Raw genomic sequence first — 20,791 nt, 5'->3', positions numbered from 1 at the left:
ACATACAATTCCATTAATATTTATATCACAGACTAATGAAAGCATTGCCCAGCACTCTGATGCCCGTCCACGTATCCCTATCTGAATAAGCAACAGCACTGAGACAGGGGACCAATCGATTTATCTTTTCAAAGGCACAATTTCTCTACGTGACTACACTGACTGCTGGGAATAGCAGCTGGTGTGGAATTTATGATGATGTTTGCAAGCTTCTGTGTTGTGAAGAATGAGTGTTTGTTTCTCGTCTTTGTTTCACCTGAACTGAAGTGAGGAATGATAGATTTTACAATAGTTAAATTTGGAAACAGTATAATTCCAATCTCAAGTATCTGATCACAGATTCTTAGAATCATAGAACCATAGAACGGCCTCGGTTGAAAAAGACCACAATGATCACCTACTCTCAATGTCCTTCTATGTGCAGGGTCACCAACCCCCACACCAGGCTGTCCAGAGCCACATCCAGCTTGGCCTTCCATAATTAACAAGGATGCCGCCACTCCATTTCCCCAGCAAACAGTCACCGGTCTGTGATGTCACCGTCGTGCAGCACGGTCACCACGGGGACGTTTGTGACCATCCCAGCCCACTCCCCACGCCTCACACCACGGCTGCCATTGCGCTCCATCCTGCTGCTGGCAGGACGACCCTGGTTGGCCGGGGAGACCGCTGCGGACAGAAATTTCTGTCAGCGCAAACAGTTAATAATTAAGATGGAGACATCTTCATCAGAAACTCCTGGAGTTTCTGTTCCAAATGCTGGCTCGGCAGACCCGGCTTCTTCTGTCCCGCAAAGACGGGGTAAAAGAACAGCTCGGGATGCTGCCTTAGGACCGACACGAGAAGAAGACACTTCTCAGGGTTCACAGGAGCAATCCTGTGCCAAAAGACAACGGCTTGATCTTTCCACCAAGGGCTCCTGCAAAGCCCATGACTCGGCCTGCTGCTTTCTAACAAAGCTCCGTAACATTGTGGACAGCGACTGCTTCCAGTCCATCTGGTGGGGCGACGATGAGAACACCATTGTGATTGAGGAAACCCTCTTCAAAACAGAAGTGCTGGGAAGGACAGGACCTCTACACAACCTCAGCATCGGCTGCATGAAAGCCTTCGTTCGCCAGCTCCACCTGCACGGCTTCTTCATTGTGGACAGCGATTTGCCCACAGCTGCCTCTCGGGCAAAATGCCCAGCAGGCGCAGCCGCGTCTGTTTGCAGTGAGGTACGCAGTCCCCCTGCCCATAGGACACCTCTAAGGACAGGTGCATTGGTGGCCGGTCCCACCTGAGGGGGCTGCAAGTTGGTGGTATTTGGGTTTCCAAACCCGCTTTCCTACTTTGACAATCCTAAAATTTCTGACTATTACTTAATGTAGCTTTGTCTTTTGCCATCTGGAAACGGTGGCATCTAACTCTTCTCCTCTGCATTTTGCAGTTGCTCTGCTACTACAACCCCAGTTTCAAGAAAGAGTACCCATGTCTGCAGAAATGGTTCAAGCGGAGCGCTGGCGTACGAAGGAGAGCATCAGCTGCATTCCCACCAGAGCTGGATTTCGAGGAGGGCCCCGTGAGCAGCCCTCCAAACAGACGGCAAGGCCCTGCAGCATCAGCGGGCAGTGAGCCCGCCGCTAGCAACAGCGGAGCTGGAGGCGACCGAGTTGGACACCAGCACAATTCATGCCATAGCAGATAGAGATCCTAGGTTCCAAGTGAACAGAGTAGATCAGTTCCAGAAATAAACATCCTAAATATTCTCCAGTTGCCTGTCCTGTTTCCGCATTTGACAGTGGCTCTTCCTGTGCCCAAGGGTGGGCGGTACTTCAGGGAGGTTTCATTTCTCTCACCTGGGCCCAGCAATGATGGGAGCACACGGCAGGAGCGGGGAGGTACGGGCTGTGAGCTGGAGCTGCCTCAGGTACCCGATCCCCTTCCTCCTCTCTGCCTGTGCTCTCTGGGTGGATGCCACCGTGGCAGTGAGCCATTCAGCTTGTGGGGATCCCTGGTGGTCACGGAGGTGAATTCGGCTGTCCTGCAAGCAGCATGTGTCTGGCAGCAGCACTGCCCTTCTGCTCACCAACCCGAGCCATGCTGAGCTTCCTGCCAGGGAGCGGCTTCCAGCTGTGGGCAGCTTGCTGGTGCAAACGCTGATTGAATCCTGCTCCAACATCAGAGGTGAGCTCAGATGCCATGCAGGTGGGCGCTTCAGAAATATTCATACTGGCAGTAATCAGGGACAGCTCTCTTAGCTGCTTGTATCAGACCTCCAAACGTTCAGAGGAAAAATCAGTCAAAAATACCCAGAGGAGCCCCAAAGGGTGTTCTATCAGAAATAAGCACACCCTTCTGTAAGGCGTGTTGGTTTGCTGGCCTTAGTGTGATGTCTTGTAGCCACTCGTTCTGTATTTGTTAGGGACCGCCTGAGAAATTTCTTCTTCATCACAGTAGCTGCAAACAATCTAATTTCAAGAACGTATTTGGTTATGTGGCAAAGGGGCAGATGCACATGCTAAATGTGAGTTTTTGTGGTGTCACCCACACTTTTCAACTTTCTCCTAAGTTATCTCCCAGATGGTTACAGGAAGGAAGTATCCGTTTGGAAAAGTTGTGACATCTCTGTTTTCTCAGAGTCCAAGAGAGGGATTAGTGGTAGGGGCTCATTCTGTAGGTGCAGGTAGTTCCCTCTTCCACCTGATGCAGATGGAGAGTGAGACCGGTGCTCTCTTTGTAGGATGTGGGAGAGATTCCATACAGAGCTGGACTACGAAATGCATGTCTACGTTACGATAAACCAGTGGCTCAGAATTTGGTTCACACTTCATTTTGGAACAACAGTGGAAGAAATGTTACTTGCACGCTGGAAAGAGAAGAGACCTTGTTTCCAGGCAGGGGAAAGGAAGCCCAGGCAGATGAGCAGCTGCAGGCCTGGTAGGCTGGCAGCAGACTTCACCTCACCAACAGACTGCAGATCCAGTATTGTGCCCTTACGTAACCACATGACAGCATCAAAATGGTTCCAAAACACCACTAAGGTCAACAAGTCCAGCATGTCCCCACGTGCCCACCAACCACGTCCCTCAGTGCTGCAGCCAAGCGGTTCTTGAACGCCTGTGGGGATGGTGACTCCCCCACCGCCCCAGGCAGCCTGTGCCACTGCCTCACCACTCTCTCAGAGTGGAAGTTTTTCCTAATGCTCAACAGGAACCTCCCTTGGTGTACCTAAAGGCCATTACCTCTCATTCTGTTCTACTGCCAGCTGGAAAAAGAGGCCAACACCCGCCTCAATACAACTTCCTTTCAGCTCATGGCAGAGCGATACATTCTCACCTGAACCTCCTCTTCTCCAGACTGAACCATCCCGGCTCCCTCAAGGGGAATGTCAGTTGTCTGTTTTGCTCCAGCTCAGGAGAGCCAAAGGCCCCAGTCACCAGTGCTGCATTCTGTCAGACTCAGCAACGGGGCAGCGTTGACTGACCCAAGAGCTCCAGCCATAGCAGAGGATGCACAGCAGTGCCTTGCAGTGCCGTCTGATAATGGAACATGAGGTTTGAGGATAAGAAATCTGAGTATGCAAACATACTCACGGATTCACTGAAGCATAGAATGACCTCGGTTGAAAAGGACCACACTGATCACCTAGTTTCAATGCATTTCTGTGTGCAGGGTCGCCAACCCCCAGGCCGGGCTGCCCAGAGCCACATCCAGCCTGGCCTTGAATGCTTGCAGGGATGGGGCATCCACAGCCTCCTTGCGCAACCTGTTCTACTGCATCACCACCCTCTGTGTGAAAAACTTCCTCCTAATATCCAAACTAAACCTCCTCTGTCTCACTTTAAAACCATTCCCCCTTGTCCTATCACTAGGTGAATTCGGCTGTCCTGCAAGCAGCATTTTGTTCATTCCATTCAATTATTTGAATATTGATGTGTCATTTGAATCCAAACCTTTTTTCTTGACTTCCTGAGAAGTGAATTAGGCCCAAATACTGGGCAGCTGCTGACCACCACCTCACTAAGATGTGGCATCTAGTAAGTTTAAAGGACTGTTATACAGGACACAAGCTGTTCACTGTTGGCTGTTTTTCATTTCATTAACATGGGGAGGATGGCCAAAACTAAGCTAACAGCCTATACATAAATCTATAGGGCATAAAATACACTGCAGGGCTCATTCTGCATTTTTTTAAAGGTAACATTAATCACATCTGACAACAGGCTATCAGTGTATTATCAGAACACACAGGGGAAGGTACAGGGTTGTGAGTCCTGTGGCTGGAATAATCCAATATTTGGAAAATTTGCATTCATAATAGGACACATCTGGTAGGAAAATACATCCTAGGTGAAAAAAAGCAAATATGGGCATGCTGAGTATTTGGGAATATATTTCATAGCCAGTAAAAAAAACTATGGAATTACGTAAGGTGTATGGGTTAGAAAGGAACATGCAAAAAGGAAAACTAAACTTCACACATATAGACTCCAGACTGTGATGAACTCAAATACTGGATTCAAAATTCTGCATACTTCCTGTAAAAATGGATAAATATTCTGCCAAGAAATCACAGACCGTATTGATCAGTGAGCTGCATTCATTTTCTTTTTAACCGTCTCCACTGATCCCATGTGGCTTTGTAGCATGCATGGATTTCACTATCTAATAATACTTATATTGGACAAATTTGGGGTTCATAATCACATCTATGGCTGCTGGGACTGCTGATGCAGAAGCACAGAAAAGAAAGACTTCCTTTGAATGATAAAGGAAAGGTTGCTAAGGAGAGGGACACAAACACATTGAATTGTGCTGCATTACAGATTCCCAAATAGATTTCTCCACTGAGATGAATGGCCAGTTAAAACCTCACAAGATATTGTTTTTTCTTCCTAAGATTGTCACTAGCTGAATAAAATGTCACCTCTTTGGCTATGCGCCTCATTTAAGTTTCATGATTATTTTTTTAATAAAAGCTGTATTGCTGTTATCTGACTCAAAATTTGAACAGCATCAAAATCCATAGTTGAGCATTAACAGTGAGTTTTCATAGAAAAATAATTGGAAACCAAATATGAAAATAATAGAGGAATTATGATGGGCACAAAGTTTTAATATAGTCTCCTAAATAGCATGTATGATTTTTAATGGACTGGAACTCTTAGTAGAATCCCAGATTTACATTAGTAACTCTCCCAGCAGCAGGGACCAACACTGCTGCCTGCTAGAACATTGCAGCCTTCAGCAGCAGAAATTGGATCAGTATCCTAAAGCTTGGCTTGCTCCAGAATTGTCCTGAAAGCATTTTTTGCTGTTGCCTTAAGTCTCATGGTTGGAATATTAAGGAGAGGCTGTGAGATCTGCCTTACTATATAAAAATAAATCACAGAAGACTAGATATCTACTATGAGACATCTATTCACTGACATAGAAGCCTCACCATTACCAGACCAGTACACAAACTAGGGGGTGCTGTGGCAAGCTTTTTGAATTGCACTGATGCACAGCACATAAAATCACCTAGGTGGCCATCAATGGAGAAGTATGACACAGCTTGAAGACATTCTACTGTAAATCACATTCCTATCCTCTCTTCTCAGTGTCAAATTTGGATAAGTTTGAGGAGTATTTCCAGCAGAGAAGAAATCAACAAGAAACAATATTGGTTTCATGAGACAAAGAGGTTTGAGATGGTTTTTAAATCCTAGTGCAGCAATTTCATTCACATATATTAGAAGCAAACAAATAAACAAACTAACACACACCTCCACAAAAGCCATGCCCAGGTAATCTCTAGAAGTATCCAAAGATCTAAATCGACATTGAAAACAGACATTTGACATTTGTTTATTAAGTAGAAAAGGGGATAGGTCTCTAGGTAGGCTTACAGCTTCTGACTATAATCTGAGGCATCCAGGGTGTAGGTACACAAACAGAGCCATGGTAGGGGACACCCCGACAAGTTGCCACCACTCAGTGTGGCAGAAGCAGCCCTGCAAAAAGAACAGCCACTTCCCAGGGGGTCGAATTAGCCCAGACTTGGCACTGTGACAGCACAGTCCTGGGGGCAGCTTGCTCAGAACCAAGTGAGGTACGACTACAGAGTACCACACTGCACAGTATTATATCTGCTCCAAATAGCTTGGGAGCTGCCTAGATGACAGATCTCCTGAGATAGGGATGAAACAATTAGGTCTGAAGTAATGAAAAGACAAATACCTCTCTAAGAATTGGAAAGAGTATTTTGGGGCAGAATTGTTTGCCTGTTTTTCTGATACAGATTTTGACCATGTCAGCCCTTACCTCACCCTCCTGTTCTATGTCATCCCCTTGAATCTCTACTACTCACTTCAGACGTCATAGCAGGACCTCAAACTCCACAGGCCTTTCTTGTGGCTGACACAAGTGACTCACTCTGTCATGGAGCAAGCCTCTAAAGCTCTTTTTGAAGTTTATAATGCTTTGAGTTTATTTTACAATATAGTCATCCCAGAGGAAAACTGCAGTCAGGATAGCAATGGTCCTTTGTGATGCTACAAAGCTGTGTTTGCCTAGCAAGGATGCTTCATACGTGTATGTGATGTTTTTGCCATCTCTATCTCCTTCTGTATCAATAATATAAAAAGGATGCACAGATAAAAGAACAAAATGTATTTTTGCTTCCCTCCTTTACACTTTTTCAATTAAATGTTAAGTGTAATGCTTTTTCCAGCCAAAGTGGCCTTAAAAGCTAATAGCACTAAGAAACAAATCATTGAAGGAAAACATAACATGCCCAAGGAGAAAAAGAAAGCAGATGCTGGTATGTGCTTCTCATCCAGCAGCAACGTGGATTTTACAAAATGCTGTCAGGCAGAAATAAAACTCATTCACCTTTCTTACACCCTGATCCAGATTACTGCAGTTATAATATAAGAATGTATTAACTATAGAAAGAGAGGATATCAGCTACTGCATATGGTTATTTTAATTAGGACCTTGAAAAGCTTAGTAGTGAAATTTTAAGAGTATGTACTGATTTTAGGCATATGCATAATGAATATTTAAAGAATCCTGTGAAATACCTGCCTAGAATTAAAACTACTGCCTTTATTATGACCGGTGCTATTTTTCCTGGCACGGGTTTAGACAGTGTAATATTTAATATTTTAATGCAATAAAAGGTTGCCATATTAGGTGGAAGTGAGTTTCTGTTTATGGATGCAGAATGGTAGATATCAAAGAAATGACCTCGTTAAAGTTTTGGTATCACATTGGATAGTGGCCATACATTTCCTTTATGCTCTTAGACGCAACAAAGAGTTTAGACGTCTTCAAAACCTGCACATTAAAGACAGATTTTTGTACAGAGAGCATATACATTAAAAAGTAATGATTATACCTACAACATTCAAGTGGCATATTGACAATATCCTGGGTAAATATTTGTAATTAACCATACACGTTCCACATCCTTTTTGTGTAAAGCAAAAGCAAATGAGATTGGTAATTAGGAAAGTAAATAGTGTACCACTGGTAAACTAATTAGTATTTAGTAAGTCATAGCTTTGAAAATATTCTGCTTTCCACTTTGCACCCTGGGAACATCCTGGCCTTGGTTCCCAGAACTTGATGGGCTGTAGGGCTGTATTAATATTCTGCAGAATGCTTGCTAGCATTAATTGTGGCATTCATTATTTGCTTCATGCCCAGCCTCAATAACCACTTTTAATTCTGCTGGATGCAGAGGCTCCATGTCACAGCCTCTGTAGCCCACCAAAAAGACAGAACTCAAAATAAGTCCCAAAACAAAATAGAGCAGTAGTAATATAGATTAATAGAGCAGGAGAAATAAAATGATCTTGGTGCTAAACACATCAGCTAAAAAAGTATCATTTGTATCCCCTCCATTCTTGAAAAATATAGTTTTCTTTTTCTTTCTGCTCACTAAAAGACCAAGTCAAGCTGACACTGCCTCGGAGCCAGACAAGACAAAAATACTAGGCTGAAGAATGTATGTTTCTTTAATTCTGTGTCCTATAATTAATTTCCTTTATAATACAGGCACAGTAACTATGCTTAGATTTTTGGAATAGTTTTTAATAGTAAAATTGCTACTGCACCCTTTGAATACAGATTTCTGCTGGTCTAGTTCCCTACTTGTAAAGTAGTGAGATTTCTTCAAGTACAGATAAACAAAGTTGTGGTGCAATCAATACAATTATGCCCATCAATGCCACCGTCTCTATTTCAGAGAACTGAAATGTATACAGAACTTTTTATCATTTCATTCTCCAGTTTTAAACAAAATGCCTAAGTAATTGCCTTACGGTTGGCAATTAAGCATAATATCTGGTGCCATGGCAATAGTAGTAAAGGATTCAAAGTCAAACAAGAACTGGCTTCATCTACTAGAGATGTATTGTACAGTTTGAGAAACTGTTTACAAATCTAAAATTACGGAGTGTTTTCCTGGATGGTTACCTCAGAACAGAAACACAAATCTGGTCAAGTTTCAAAGGTCTGTCCTTAAGCTGTCTTTTGTACCTAAGGTTTTTTCTTCTATCCAACAAGTGAAATAAAGATCGGGTGTCAGGTGAGTTGCATGTGTGTTCGTGGCCCAGTTGCAGAAAGAATCTGAACCCAAATGCCATAGAGCTACTATCTAACCTAATTTAAGCATCAGCAAAAAAAAAAAAAAAAAAAAAAAAAAGAGTAAAAATAAAGTAAATGTAAGTTTAGCACCTCTCTTATCACATGCAACCAACTGGCACGTGCAACGGTCTTAGTGAAAAGCACAGAGTTAAAATGAAATCTTCTTTAACAGATACTTCTACACTGTATCACCATCTGAGTGGTAACAAACAGCATTCATTGCACTTTAAGTGTGCACATAACAGTAAAACACTGAAGCGTGAAATGGAAGTCATAGACTGTGGGCTATCTTGCTAAGTAGTGCTTCACATGCCCACTGGAAACAGATCATTTTAGAAAATGGCAGGAACTTTGGTAGCTATTGAAGCATAGAAGCTTTAAGGCTACAACCTCTGTCCCAGCTGAAAAATCTGTTCATTCCAGCCACACTGTAAAGCCAGAGAGAAGGTTATAGTATAAAACCCATTACTTATTTTAATGCTTTATCAATATTCCAATAAAATCAACATGCTTATGCTTTAAAACCTTACTTGGACATAGCTAAACATAAAGCTAGAGAAGTAAAGACAGAAAATATAAAAGAACAAAAGACGGAAAGAGAAGAATATTCTTATTAGTATTTATTATATCTCAGTACAGCCATTCACTGAGAAGGTAGTTAATGGAGTCTGACTAATACTGACACACTTGATTGTTCTGTGCCACTAACAACAAATTTAGAAATATTAAGGAAGGCCATCTTCTAATATATTCCAATGTAATCATACACAAACAGTACTGGTTGGTTTTAAGAAAAGCACGATCTTCATCTTACTGTTAGAATATTGCCTCTATAAAATAAGAGAGGGCAGAAGAATGGGAAATATCATTGCAGATGGACACAACCCCTTCATGGCTTAGAAATTACTATATCAGTGTGCATATACACACGTATGTAAGTTTAAGCATGTCTGAAATATGAGCATACTGGTTTCAGAAAGCCAAATTTGCTTTCTGCTTAACTGTGAAAATATTAACATTAAAAGACACAAATTTAGAGCATCATCTGGAAATATCTCTTTTAAAAAACATTTGAATCTTAAGTTGTTAGCAAGCAATGCAAGTATTAATAACAAAGTACAAAATTAATATTGTACATAAGTAAACTCAGAGCAGATCCAGAAAGATCTGTTGGACAGTACTTGTGACAAGGACAGAACAATGACTATAAATTGGCAGTTAGTCTAATGAATCTGTCTGTGACATAAGCTTAGCTCTAACATACAGCATTTCTGGTTCTTTGGGCGGCATCAAACTTGCAACTTGAATCTCCTCAGCTCTTTGTCTCTTGCAGTTTTCCTGACAACTTCTGGACTTAAGGTCTTTATTATTTCCCAGCCCTGCCTACATAACTGTTAGGTGTCAGCCTCTATGGGCACAAAGTAGTAGGAGTTACTACAGAAAAACCTCAGGGAGGGAGTACATTGCTTTATATAACTCTGATAGAATTCTTTCATTTAGGAATACATTTTCCACATCCTGCTCCAGAGCCTAAATAGATTTGGCATGGTTGAAACATTTGCAAAACAGAAGAACCTAAAGTTCTTATGTATTTTCTTGAAATATCTTACAGAATAAAGTCTTTATGCTTATCATTTACATTTCAGGTAACTTTTCTCTTTGGAAACCATTGCTAAAATCAATAAAATTGGGCAGATTCACTGTTTTGAAATGGCAGAGGTCCACATTGTTGAGAATATGTCCCATCATTCATTATGTGATGTAATAACAGATTAAAATATGGAAATCGGACTTCCAACAAAGCACTGTTTTCAAAAATATCTGAAATAGACTACTTTTAACTGAATAATGAGCAAAAGCCATCTTTTCTAACGAGAACAAAAGATGTAGAAAGAAAAACAAGCATGTGTGAGGGGTGGTTTTAAATGAAAGTTATGTCTCACCATTGGAAAAAAAAAGTTTGGATTTATAGAAAAGTTCTTTTTTCAAACATTCATTTACCAGACATATTTAGAATAAGGGCTTTTCCTATATTACAAACAAGTTTGAATCCTAAAGGAATCAATATTCGTGCTTTTATAAAAGAGCTTTCACCTAAATGGTGGTTCTATTGCTGTCCACACATTGAAATAGGCTTTCATCATAACAATGGTGAATACCATAAAGCATAGATAGAACCACTACTGAAAGCAATAAGAACAGATTTTGACCTTAGTCTGAAAATGGAATTGCATTGTCCAGGGCACACAATAGCATTTGAGTCCATGAGAAATGGTAAACAAATTGGACTCATCAAGGCTTGCTTCCAGGGAACGCGTTTCTTGGCTACTGAGAAAATTTTATCTTCCAAAATGTTAAACCCAACTGTGTTTTCCATTATTATACTTTCTATTCTCTTAGCACTGATGTGATTGACCTTTATTTAATATATTTTTGTAATTGGGTGGTTTATTATTTGAATTTTTTCTTTTGAATAATTGCTTTTGGAGGGGAGGGAATCACAAATTCTTTTAGAGTTGGGGCTTTGTACTCTTTATTTGGTAGGTGCTCTGAAGACAGTTATCCAAGGTAAAGAATCTGAAGTTATCTTGTGAGTTTGGTTATCTTGTGACTTACAAAACAATAACCATAAAAAGCAGAATACATCACAAAACAAAGTAGCCAAAAAGAAGAATGTTTAAGTAGCTCAAGTCTGAAAAATCTTTAAAATACATGGTATATCTCTATGAAAAATGAACACAGCACCACAAATTAATATCCACTGAGAACAGCAAAAAGAGCTACATTCATCAACTAATCTAGCATCCAAGATTAATCCAAGCTACCTCTCGTTTCCAATAAACTTAATTGAATCCCTCTGTCTAGTTTCATGAGCTGGTAAATCTTTTTAAATGAATTCCAAACTCCTGTTTGCAAAACTGTATTGCTTTTAAACCTGGCTAGTGTGGCTGAAAAAGTGGTACATAGTACATATACTCATTTGCTTCCATATTTAAATAGGCTTTTAAAAATGTTTCATCGTGGCTAAAAATTGAGTTTAAATATATTTCCAAATATAATCATAGAGGTTTGCAGTCATACCAGTTATCTTGAAAAGGCCATGTTCTAAGCAGTTTAATTATCCTATAAGGACTGAAGTGATTTAAAATCCCACCCCAAAACAATCCTGTAAATCATTCCACAATGCCTTATCACTTTTAAGTACTTTCCCATTTCTCTTCAAACATGAGAAAAGTTTCCATCCATTATTCTTCTACTTTATGCGAGTCAGCAATTTGTTTTAAAGAAGCTGGTTGAATTTCAAATTAGAGGCAACATAAATCTGTTCTATGTTTATATCATTGGTGAAAGCATGGAAAACTCGCAATTCAGTTCCATCCTCATCCACACACTAAGTGCCATGCCAGCATCTGTGCTTTGCTCCCTTCTTCTTTTCATGCATTTCCTTTCATAAAACAAAGAGGGATATTTCCATATGCCAGGCTGCCCATGTCACCTTCCCGCTGACATGCATGGAAACACAAACCACATGTGAAAACCATCAAATTCAGATAGGTATGGCTGAATCTTTAAACATGTAACCATAACCCCTTAATAAATAATGGGAATGAACAGCAGTTTTGTAAGCAGTACGACATTATATTATAGGCTATAATGTGTCCCTGTGGTCAGGTAGAAGCAGTACCTATTTTCAACATGGGAGCCTGGAGACTACGTATAGACATTTCAAGGTGCACAATCCATAGTACTGCAGTCCAATTCCATGCAATTCCTTGTGATGATGTAAACACTGAAAAGAATACATCATGAGAAGTCATTAAAAAACTGCCCTGTTTGCAGAGCAGAATTGCAGCTCTCTACGACTGCCTCATTACAGCTCACCACTATCCTCAGCTTTCCTAGATCTGTCAGGAGGAGGCACATTCTGTGAGATTTCCAACTCTATTGATTCTGACACTCCTGCCATTTCCTTAGCAAAATAACTTGCCTGTTTTCCACATAGAACCCAGGCAAGAGAACATTTACCATCTGGCTCTTGAAAAGAGGTCAAGAAGCCAAGACATATTGTTCTGCTCAAACATGTCATTGAACCCTTTATTTTCAGATGGGATTTGGTAAGTTGCCTTGACTAGCAGAACAGTATCTGTTGTTTCACTCTCTGTCTTAGAAACAGAAAAATTGAATGCTGTAAGTCCTATACTGTACCATTTTAAATCAAAGTAAAAAAATATCCGTCCATCTGCACCTCCCTTTGAGAAAAAAAAAATAAAACAATGCTCCGTTCAGCCCAGCAGGGATTTTGCCAATGCTCCTGTAGATATCTGCAAATATCTCACCTGCAACATTGTCCTGCATAAACGGAAACACAAGCTCTACACAAACAGTGGAGACCTTTAGAGCAAGTACTCACTCATTTTGCAACATGCCTGGCACAACCATGCCTGTATGGCTGCATGCTATGGTATTCATTCAGCAATGGCATTTTGTAGATGGAAGAACAAGTGTTTGACAAAATGAAGGGGCTGATTTCCCAAATGCCTTTTCAGGGAGACAAAAATTAACACAGTTGGATTCAGATCTGTGCAGGCAGCGATTCTGTGTCAGTGTCATAATGATGTCTGAAAAGAAGCAATCAGTAAAAAAAAAATTCTATGAATGATGTATGAGGGTTGAGATACAGCTTAACATTTTAACAATTAAAAGGCCAAAGAAGGTGACAATATTCCTTACAAACGTGCATGTAAATTTGCCTTATCATGGTAACTAAAGTGATTGTAACTAATAATTGACAGACGATATGTATTGATTCATTAATATAATTAATTACTTCACTAATTTTATTCTAACTTTGATAACTCAGGCAAAGAAGAGTGAAAACAATCTAAAGGATCAATCTCTGCTGAATATCACTAAAAGATGTAAAATAAGGATGCTCTACAATATGATATCTTCAAAAGTATGGGAGTTACCCCCCTTTCACATCAAGAATTAAGGATATCAAACATTGCTGAAACTTAAGACTAATTCAGCAAATTCAAGTCAGAAAAATATCAGAGTCAGAAACAGCCGAAGTTACAAATAACAAACATTTGGTATTGCAGACTTCAGTACTATTTAGCTTTGACAGGAAGGGTAAATATACATGCACTTTTGTTTTCCAAATTGTCAGTGACATATCAAAGGGAGAAGGACTAAAAGCTTAGGATTTAACTGGTCCCATTAGAAAGGAAAAGAAACCAGCAGTCATGATGTAGATCCAGAAATCTGTGGATCCAGAAAGATGTGCTAGTTCTGAAGATGGAATATGCCCTCCAGAAATGGATTGATGGGAAGCATACACTACAGCTGAAATTCCCTCTGTTCTGTTGGGAGCTTAAAGAACCAAATGGAAATAGTCTGACTATATCTCCTCAGCTACACAATTCTTCAAAGGGAAAAATTAGGTTATAGCAGGTAAATGTCTGGGACGTTTACCTTTTACTGGGAGCTCACTCTAAAAATACGACTGAAGGTCAGAGACAGAAGTCTTGAGCCAAAATTTGGCTCTCCCTTGCTTTCTCCTGCATTCTTTGTGACCACCTGGCTCTTGCAAAGTTCACTGTATGCACTTGTTCCAAAAGGTGAACAAATTGCTGACCACTGCAACTCTGCAATGTAACACAGAACTTCCTGAAGAGGCAATTATTCAAATCTCATGATGGGTGTATATTAATTATATCTATTTCCCGAGAAAAAGTTCTGTAAACTCAATCTAATGGTAGAGAGCTTAAGATAAAGCAAGAAAGAAAGAAAAAAAAAATGAGATGAAGAAACACAAACTTTCCATCTGGCTTCCCAGCTGCTTCTAGAGAGACAAATTTCTCTCTGCTGAAAATGAAAAAATTGTTGTTATAGTGCAGCCTTTTCAGAAAAAGGCACAGGAATTCTTGAGTAACGATCCCTTTAAACAATGGTAAAGTCAGATTTTGCCTTGCACTCATTATATTATTTGTATGTAAGAGACATTCACAAATTGCACTTGAGAAATGAAATAAGACTGATGGAATAGCAGTAATGTGCTATAAACAAAATGTTCTATTTATCATATATTTATTCTATAACACAAAGGAAGGAAAGATGAGGGAATGTAACAGTTTTGATGGGTCAAAAATTGACTTTTTTTCAGAAGAATTTTTACAAAAATTGGAAACCTTTTATTTTTGTTGTTGAAACATCCCACAGCAACGTCGGATTGTTTGGCTAAATAAATATAAAATATAGGAAGACATATAGGAAAAGGCATTGCTGCTGAAAGCCAAATACTTCCATTCTGCAAATTGCTATTGCAGGTCCCTTGAATGTTAAATGACCATTCCTCTCTGCAACCTAATCTCCTTGGTCAACACATTCATCTGGAAAACAGACTCCATGTTGGAGAATAAGGATATTAAGAATTCCAACTTCATCTCAAGAGTGCTGCTTTTAAGCTTAATATTGTTTTTATTTTTAAAAACTATCACACTATCATTAGGTACTTCATTCTGAGACTGTACTCAGCAGGGAGAAGCTTGTTCTTTTTTCCTTACTGCTTGCAGACTCACTGCAGGAGGCAGAAGAGGCAAAGAGCAGTGCGAGAGTGCTTCCCACGAGCTGCAGCTTTGCACAGAGCTCTGTGTCACAAAGCATCTTCAAAATCCTCATGGCACCATGTCTGGCCCCTTTCTGAACTCTGTTTGTGAGCCTCTTCTGGTACGCAGTGTCCTCAGTATATAACCACCCAGTGCTCCTCTGCTTCATATGGCACATGGTTATAACTGCCAGCTGTTCAGGCACAGCCCATCACCACAGTTGGCCTTCATGTCCCAAGTGTCATTCAAGACTCAGAGATGGATCTGGACATCTTTTTTGCTTACTAGAGTAAGAAAGGTTCACACTGTCTTTTTCTATTGCAAAAACAACTTTTTTTATGAGGAAACAACACAAACTTGTCCCCAGTCCAGTCAGATCTCTGCTTCCACCATGCCCCTTCCTTTTCAGACTCCATTACTGTTAAGCTATTTTGGAAATGCAGTGTGACAGTCTTGTTCTTCCCATTTTTGAGGCAGGGTTCTTTGTACTGAATGGCAAATCCTGGGATTAGTTAATCTGTAAATTCCACAATATGCTTTTCATTTGTAAAAGATTATTCTTATCTAAGAGAAAGCTGCTTTGCCAATTTTTGCTGTCTCCTTTCTTGTATCTCAGGCTGCTGGGAGCTGATTGTTAGCATCACAACTCAGAAGAAGTAGTGAGTAGGGCAAAGTTCAATTAATTTGAAGCTGAGCAAAGAACGTGTCAATAGACCTCTACACATCCCTGAAACCAAACATCAATATGCAGATAAATTCTCCACAGAGTATTCTAAGGATTTGTACTTCTCAAATTCTTGGCTGCACCAACAGTCTTAAGGCTGATGACTTTTCATAAAGGACTGAAATTAATGAAGTACCCCCTCTTAACTTAATAGGAGATGTAAAGCAGTTCTTTCTAATTCTACTTATCAAACTCTTTGAATTTAAAGTGCAATTTGGATTGTTTTAGTTAAAAAAGCAAGGGCTGTCAGCAAAAACCAGAAGTTCTGAAGACAGAACTTTGTTAATGTATGATGCTCTCACTTTTCTCATTTCAGTAACTTCCCCCATTTTATTTAATTTCTCAGAATATTTCTTCCAGGAGTAATAAAATATTGCTGGAATACTACAGTTCATCAGTAAGACATTTTCATACTAGCAAGCATAAATGGAAAAATACAGGCAAGGAGTCAAAAAATGCAGAATGATGAAGAAAAAAAGTGGGAAGAAGCGGAAATGGAAACTATAGAAAAGACCAGGATACAAATAAAACTGATGTATTTGCTTTTATGCTTAGTGGAAATGTTAAGACTAAAGCTTACAAGTAAAATTGCCCTCAGCTCCATTGACGTCCAGGATTCTACAGTTAAACTGATATTTACAAACCCTACATACCTGTATTTTAAATACTGTGTAACAGCTCTTGAGGTGCTAGAACATGCAGGTAAAATTAAATGTCATTTCACTTTAGAAATCTTACCACTAATGCTACTCTTTCTTCTGTACAGTATGAGAAGCTTTTATTTTTTTTTATTTACAGTTTTGCAAAGCGTATGAAAAATGTATTACTGTGAAAAAGTCTCTCGCTTCACATATTGCAACATAAAAAAAATAAAAAATCCTGTAGTACGTAAAAGAAATGAAACTTGTTAGATTTTTTGGGAAACTTTTTTACATGGTTTTCCACAGAAAGAATTATGTCCTTCCTTTAGGTCTTTGGAATCATTATTTGAGGCTACCAGAGCAGGGCTGTAATTTTCTATTAACTTTTATGGGATGTTTAAAATAAAATCTATGGAAAATTAATTTCTTATTAAGTTCCATAATTACTTCTTGAGGCATATTGTGCTACTATTATAAATAATGATATGCATCATTTATATAGCACATTTCACCTTCAAAACTCTTTACAAACATTAGGTGATATTTATTTTCTTCTGATACAGTGAAACATCAATGCCTTCCAGAGAGCTCTATCAACTTCTCGGAGCTGAATTTAAAATCATGTCTGGTTTTTCTGAATTTCATCTTTTCAGTCTACTGGGGCCAAAGATATGGAAGTGAATCTAAATGATGTCCAAAACTCAAAACTTTCAGACACGTACTGCTAGAGAGAGGTACCAAGTAAATCTATGTCTCTGAGCCTCAATATTGTTTTCAAGCAGCTGCAGCACTGGAGATGTAGAGATGCAGAGTGTTACACAGCTCATTCAAAGATATCAGTGTCGAAAGCTCTGAGCTGTTAGAATGAAATGGGGGAAATGTGAAAAAATGATGACTAAAACTGTCTATGCCCCATAGAATTCCCACTTAAATCAACGGCAAAACTGACTTCAAAGGAAGCTGGAACAGCCACAGACAGTACTTGTAAAAAATGAGGAACATTTTCCTTATGAAGACAGCTAATACTTTATAGCTGCGCCTGTTGTGCCTGAAGCTTATTTATTTCTGCTAAAATATATTTCCCAATATTTATACCCCTTTATATTCACAAGCATTAAGAACAGTGGAACTGTCTCAACCAGTGAATAAAATCTCCCAAGCAAACGCTGTAATCCTGAGCATCGGAGACCTCAACAAACTCTGCAGACAACAGCTCTCCCAAATGAGCTTCAAGATGGCCAAACTGGACTCAACCAGCTCCAACTAGAAATAACTTGTACATAAACCATATAACATTTGATGGTCCAAATCAGTGTCTGGCTTACTGCCACCAGCTGCCATGCAGCTACCCCAGGGATAAAATGTCCCATTTTGTCTAAATTGATTTGCTCATATGTCTTGAGGTTACATATTTTTATGCGTGCTTTCATGAAAATCCGCATATAACCTTCAGTAATTCAAAAGAACCTCAAAAGACTGACACACTGAGCAAAGCCCAAGCTCAAAACACCTTGTGCTTTTAAAATAATCTCAAGTCACAAGACAAGCAGTTAAATAGCCAGATATACGCTGCAGTTTTATCTTTAATTCTAGGTACACCAATGCTTACATTGCTAATAGTTTATTGCTCAGCTATACTACTATTTCCTGAAAGGTAATTGCACACAAAAGAATGTCAGGCTACATATCAGACAGGATTTAAAACCAATTGTGACATGCACACAAGGGAAATAAGGTGCTATTGTTACTCTTAATGTAATGTGATTAGAAACTAGGAGATAAAAATACCAGGTTCTCATTTTAAACATTATTGTATAATGCCATCCTTTCAGTATTTGTGTGCATATTTTCATGCACGTATTTGTAAATACTATATGCAATGTATTTCCTTAACTTGGTTGATCTGAGCCCAAGGAGAGGACTTTCCCACTGAAATCAGTAGGAGTTTTGCTATAAATCTCCTTGTGAAGCAGACATCCTTCCCATGTTATTCACAGTAAGCTCCACAAAAAGTAAGAGGAGTCTGACATGGTATGCAAGTATTATTTTTGTACTTTTAAGCTGCACTTAAGTTGGCCCAAGTCCTTGAAAGAAAGATCAATCTTTGTTATTTCAAAATATATTTGAAGTCTTTTTAGTGTTCAGCCATAAATCTAACCACAATTTCACTACAGCACTTGTAGAACAAGTTGCCGTCACTAAATTTGTTGAACTGCCATAGTGATCAACAGGATCCATACTTTCGGCATTGCATTCTGAAGAAAGGAAATGTTTGCAATTATATCATGTGTATTTGTCAGGTGGTGAGTGCTTAAGAGCCCATAACTCAGATGTTAGAAAATCCAAACACTACAAAGCACAGGAAAGCAGGCTCTAGGGTTTATCCTGCTTTTGAAACTATTTGGTTCAGATGGATGAGCTTATGTCACTTAAATGTGACAGGAAGAGTTTTCAGGAGTAGGCCATTAATCAGTGGTTATCTTTTAAAGCTCAACATCTACCAATGGAAGAGGAAAACTGAGTAAATCAGTTACTGTTTTGAATTTGATAAATATCAAGTTCCCACTGATAACTGCAAAGCAAAGGAAGAGAAGTAGCAGAGAGAATTTCTGATTCCAGCACATTTTCTAAATATGTATTCTCTGATAAAGAGCCTTCATCACCAAAAACTCTCCACAAAATGCCAAGCAGAGTGTCACTCGCAAAGACACCTTCACACTTCAAGGAAAGTCTTGGTGAAAGCAGCCCATGCACTGCACTGCTTCATAGTGTCCCTAAGCCACTTTATGCTGAGGAGAGATTTTCACAGAACAGGAGAGAGATTGGTAGCGCTTACTTCCTCCATGGGAGAATTAAAAGATCAGAATGCATCTGTTCTTGATTTATATCAATTAATCAGTTTCTCTGTGACTACCATCATGTGCATATAGCAGTGCAATGCTACATTTTCAATACATGAAACTCCCATGGTTGCTTACCAGAGCTGATCAACAGCACCAATTTTTGAAAGATCTGACGCTTGCCTTCTTCTTGGGTTAGCCTTCCTCTACTATCAAGGGGAGCTGTTTACTGAACTAGAAAACCCACCCCTGCCACAGTTTGTCCATATTACTGTTGAAAAACAAGCCACTGAAGCACATGTGATGGCAGTAGATCTTGGAAAGGCACGGACATGAAGAATCAAACGTTAGGAGATGGTGTGTTGAGTTTAATTCTGAGACCTTTTTCTAGAAGGCGACAAAGTCCACGTACACAAACAACATTAGTATCAGAGGCTTCTACTGCATTATGAACTAATTTAATTTTACTTTCAGGCTATCTGAGTAACTCTAACTTTCTGTTTTCATCAGTGACTCTTTATTAAGAGCTTGAAACAGAAAGTTATGGCAAATCATTTTCTAACTTTTAATTTAACTGCAAGATTGTTCAGATAACCATATTGGCTTGGAAACAAACGACAGTAAATGCAGATTGGCACCCACCAAAACAATAGACAGTTCTCTAACCACTGTAATTAATATTGCTAGGCTGGGTACTTTAAGGTCCTTGTGTTTCTCAGAGTTGTTGTGTGCTAGCTGAAATCTGTTCAGTCAGGCTGATTTTGGCATCCATCCACATATATTAATTTTGCCCAGAAGCATTCCAGAAACTTAATTAAGCTGGCAGGTTGCATGCTCTTATGGCCATCTTGAACACAGTCACTTTTTAAAAACTTGAATTAGAGAATTAATTTGGGATACCTACTTAAAGCTCTAACACAAAAAGAAGCACATAAATGATCTCCCATACAGCATGATTATTTAATTTTCCACCAAAAAATAAAAACAGTGTTGTTTAGATTAAATTGTGTTTTTTAGAAGTAAAGATGCAGAGTATGCAGTAAATACCTGATTAATGCCTCGAAGACATTAATCTGCTGCTGGTTCCTTCCTTCAGCAGCACAGTTCATTCCCTGCCATTTTGTTATATACTCAGACCTTGACTGTTTAGCTGCTGGCTCAGCTCTCCTAACTGTTCTAATCAGCCATGAAAACCTTTTTATTTACATGTAGGTACAGTGAGAGATGGATTTGAACCAAAATTTCTGGTTCAGAAGTGTTCTACATTCAAGCCAAACATCCATAGCTGAATCTTACTTCTATGGAAGGTACCTTTTTATCATTATAATGTATTTTAGTTCTGTCTCCAAATTGCGA

The 20,791-nt window shown here is 39.4% G+C and overlaps 1 protein-coding gene across 1 annotated transcript; it reads left to right on the top strand.

Annotated features, from left to right (window-relative positions):
* The first annotated feature begins 653 nt into the window (after nucleotides 1-653).
* LOC128076192 (heat shock transcription factor, Y-linked-like) lies at nucleotides 654-2,926 on the top strand. Its single transcript, XM_052673587.1, has 4 exons — nucleotides 654-1,220; nucleotides 1,433-1,654; nucleotides 1,805-1,912; nucleotides 2,726-2,926. Exons 1-4 carry the CDS (start codon nucleotides 714-716, stop codon nucleotides 2,924-2,926), a joined length of 1,038 nt encoding a protein of 345 aa, XP_052529547.1. The 5' UTR covers nucleotides 654-713.
* Nucleotides 2,927-20,791: the final 17,865 nt, after the last annotated feature.

The sequence above is a fragment of the Tympanuchus pallidicinctus genome, unplaced genomic scaffold (genome assembly GCF_026119805.1).
Source record: "Tympanuchus pallidicinctus isolate F22 unplaced genomic scaffold, pur_lepc_1.0 scaffold13, whole genome shotgun sequence".
In the NCBI taxonomy this organism is placed as follows: domain Eukaryota; kingdom Metazoa; phylum Chordata; class Aves; order Galliformes; family Phasianidae; genus Tympanuchus; species Tympanuchus pallidicinctus.
The sequence above is the reverse complement of the archived record's forward strand: the minus strand, read 5'-3'. Positions and strand labels throughout refer to the sequence as shown.

Excerpts from the sequence above, each read along its gene's own strand:
- LOC128076192 (XM_052673587.1), top strand. The coding sequence starts at position 714 with ATGGAGACATCTTCATCAGAAACTCCTGGAGTTTCTGTTCCAAATGCT. Across the intron at positions 1,221-1,432 it reads CCGCGTCTGTTTGCAGTGAG|TTGCTCTGCTACTACAACCC; the intron begins GTACGCAGTCCC and ends TGCATTTTGCAG. Across the intron at positions 1,655-1,804 it reads GCGGAGCTGGAGGCGACCGA|GGTGGGCGGTACTTCAGGGA; the intron begins GTTGGACACCAG and ends CCTGTGCCCAAG.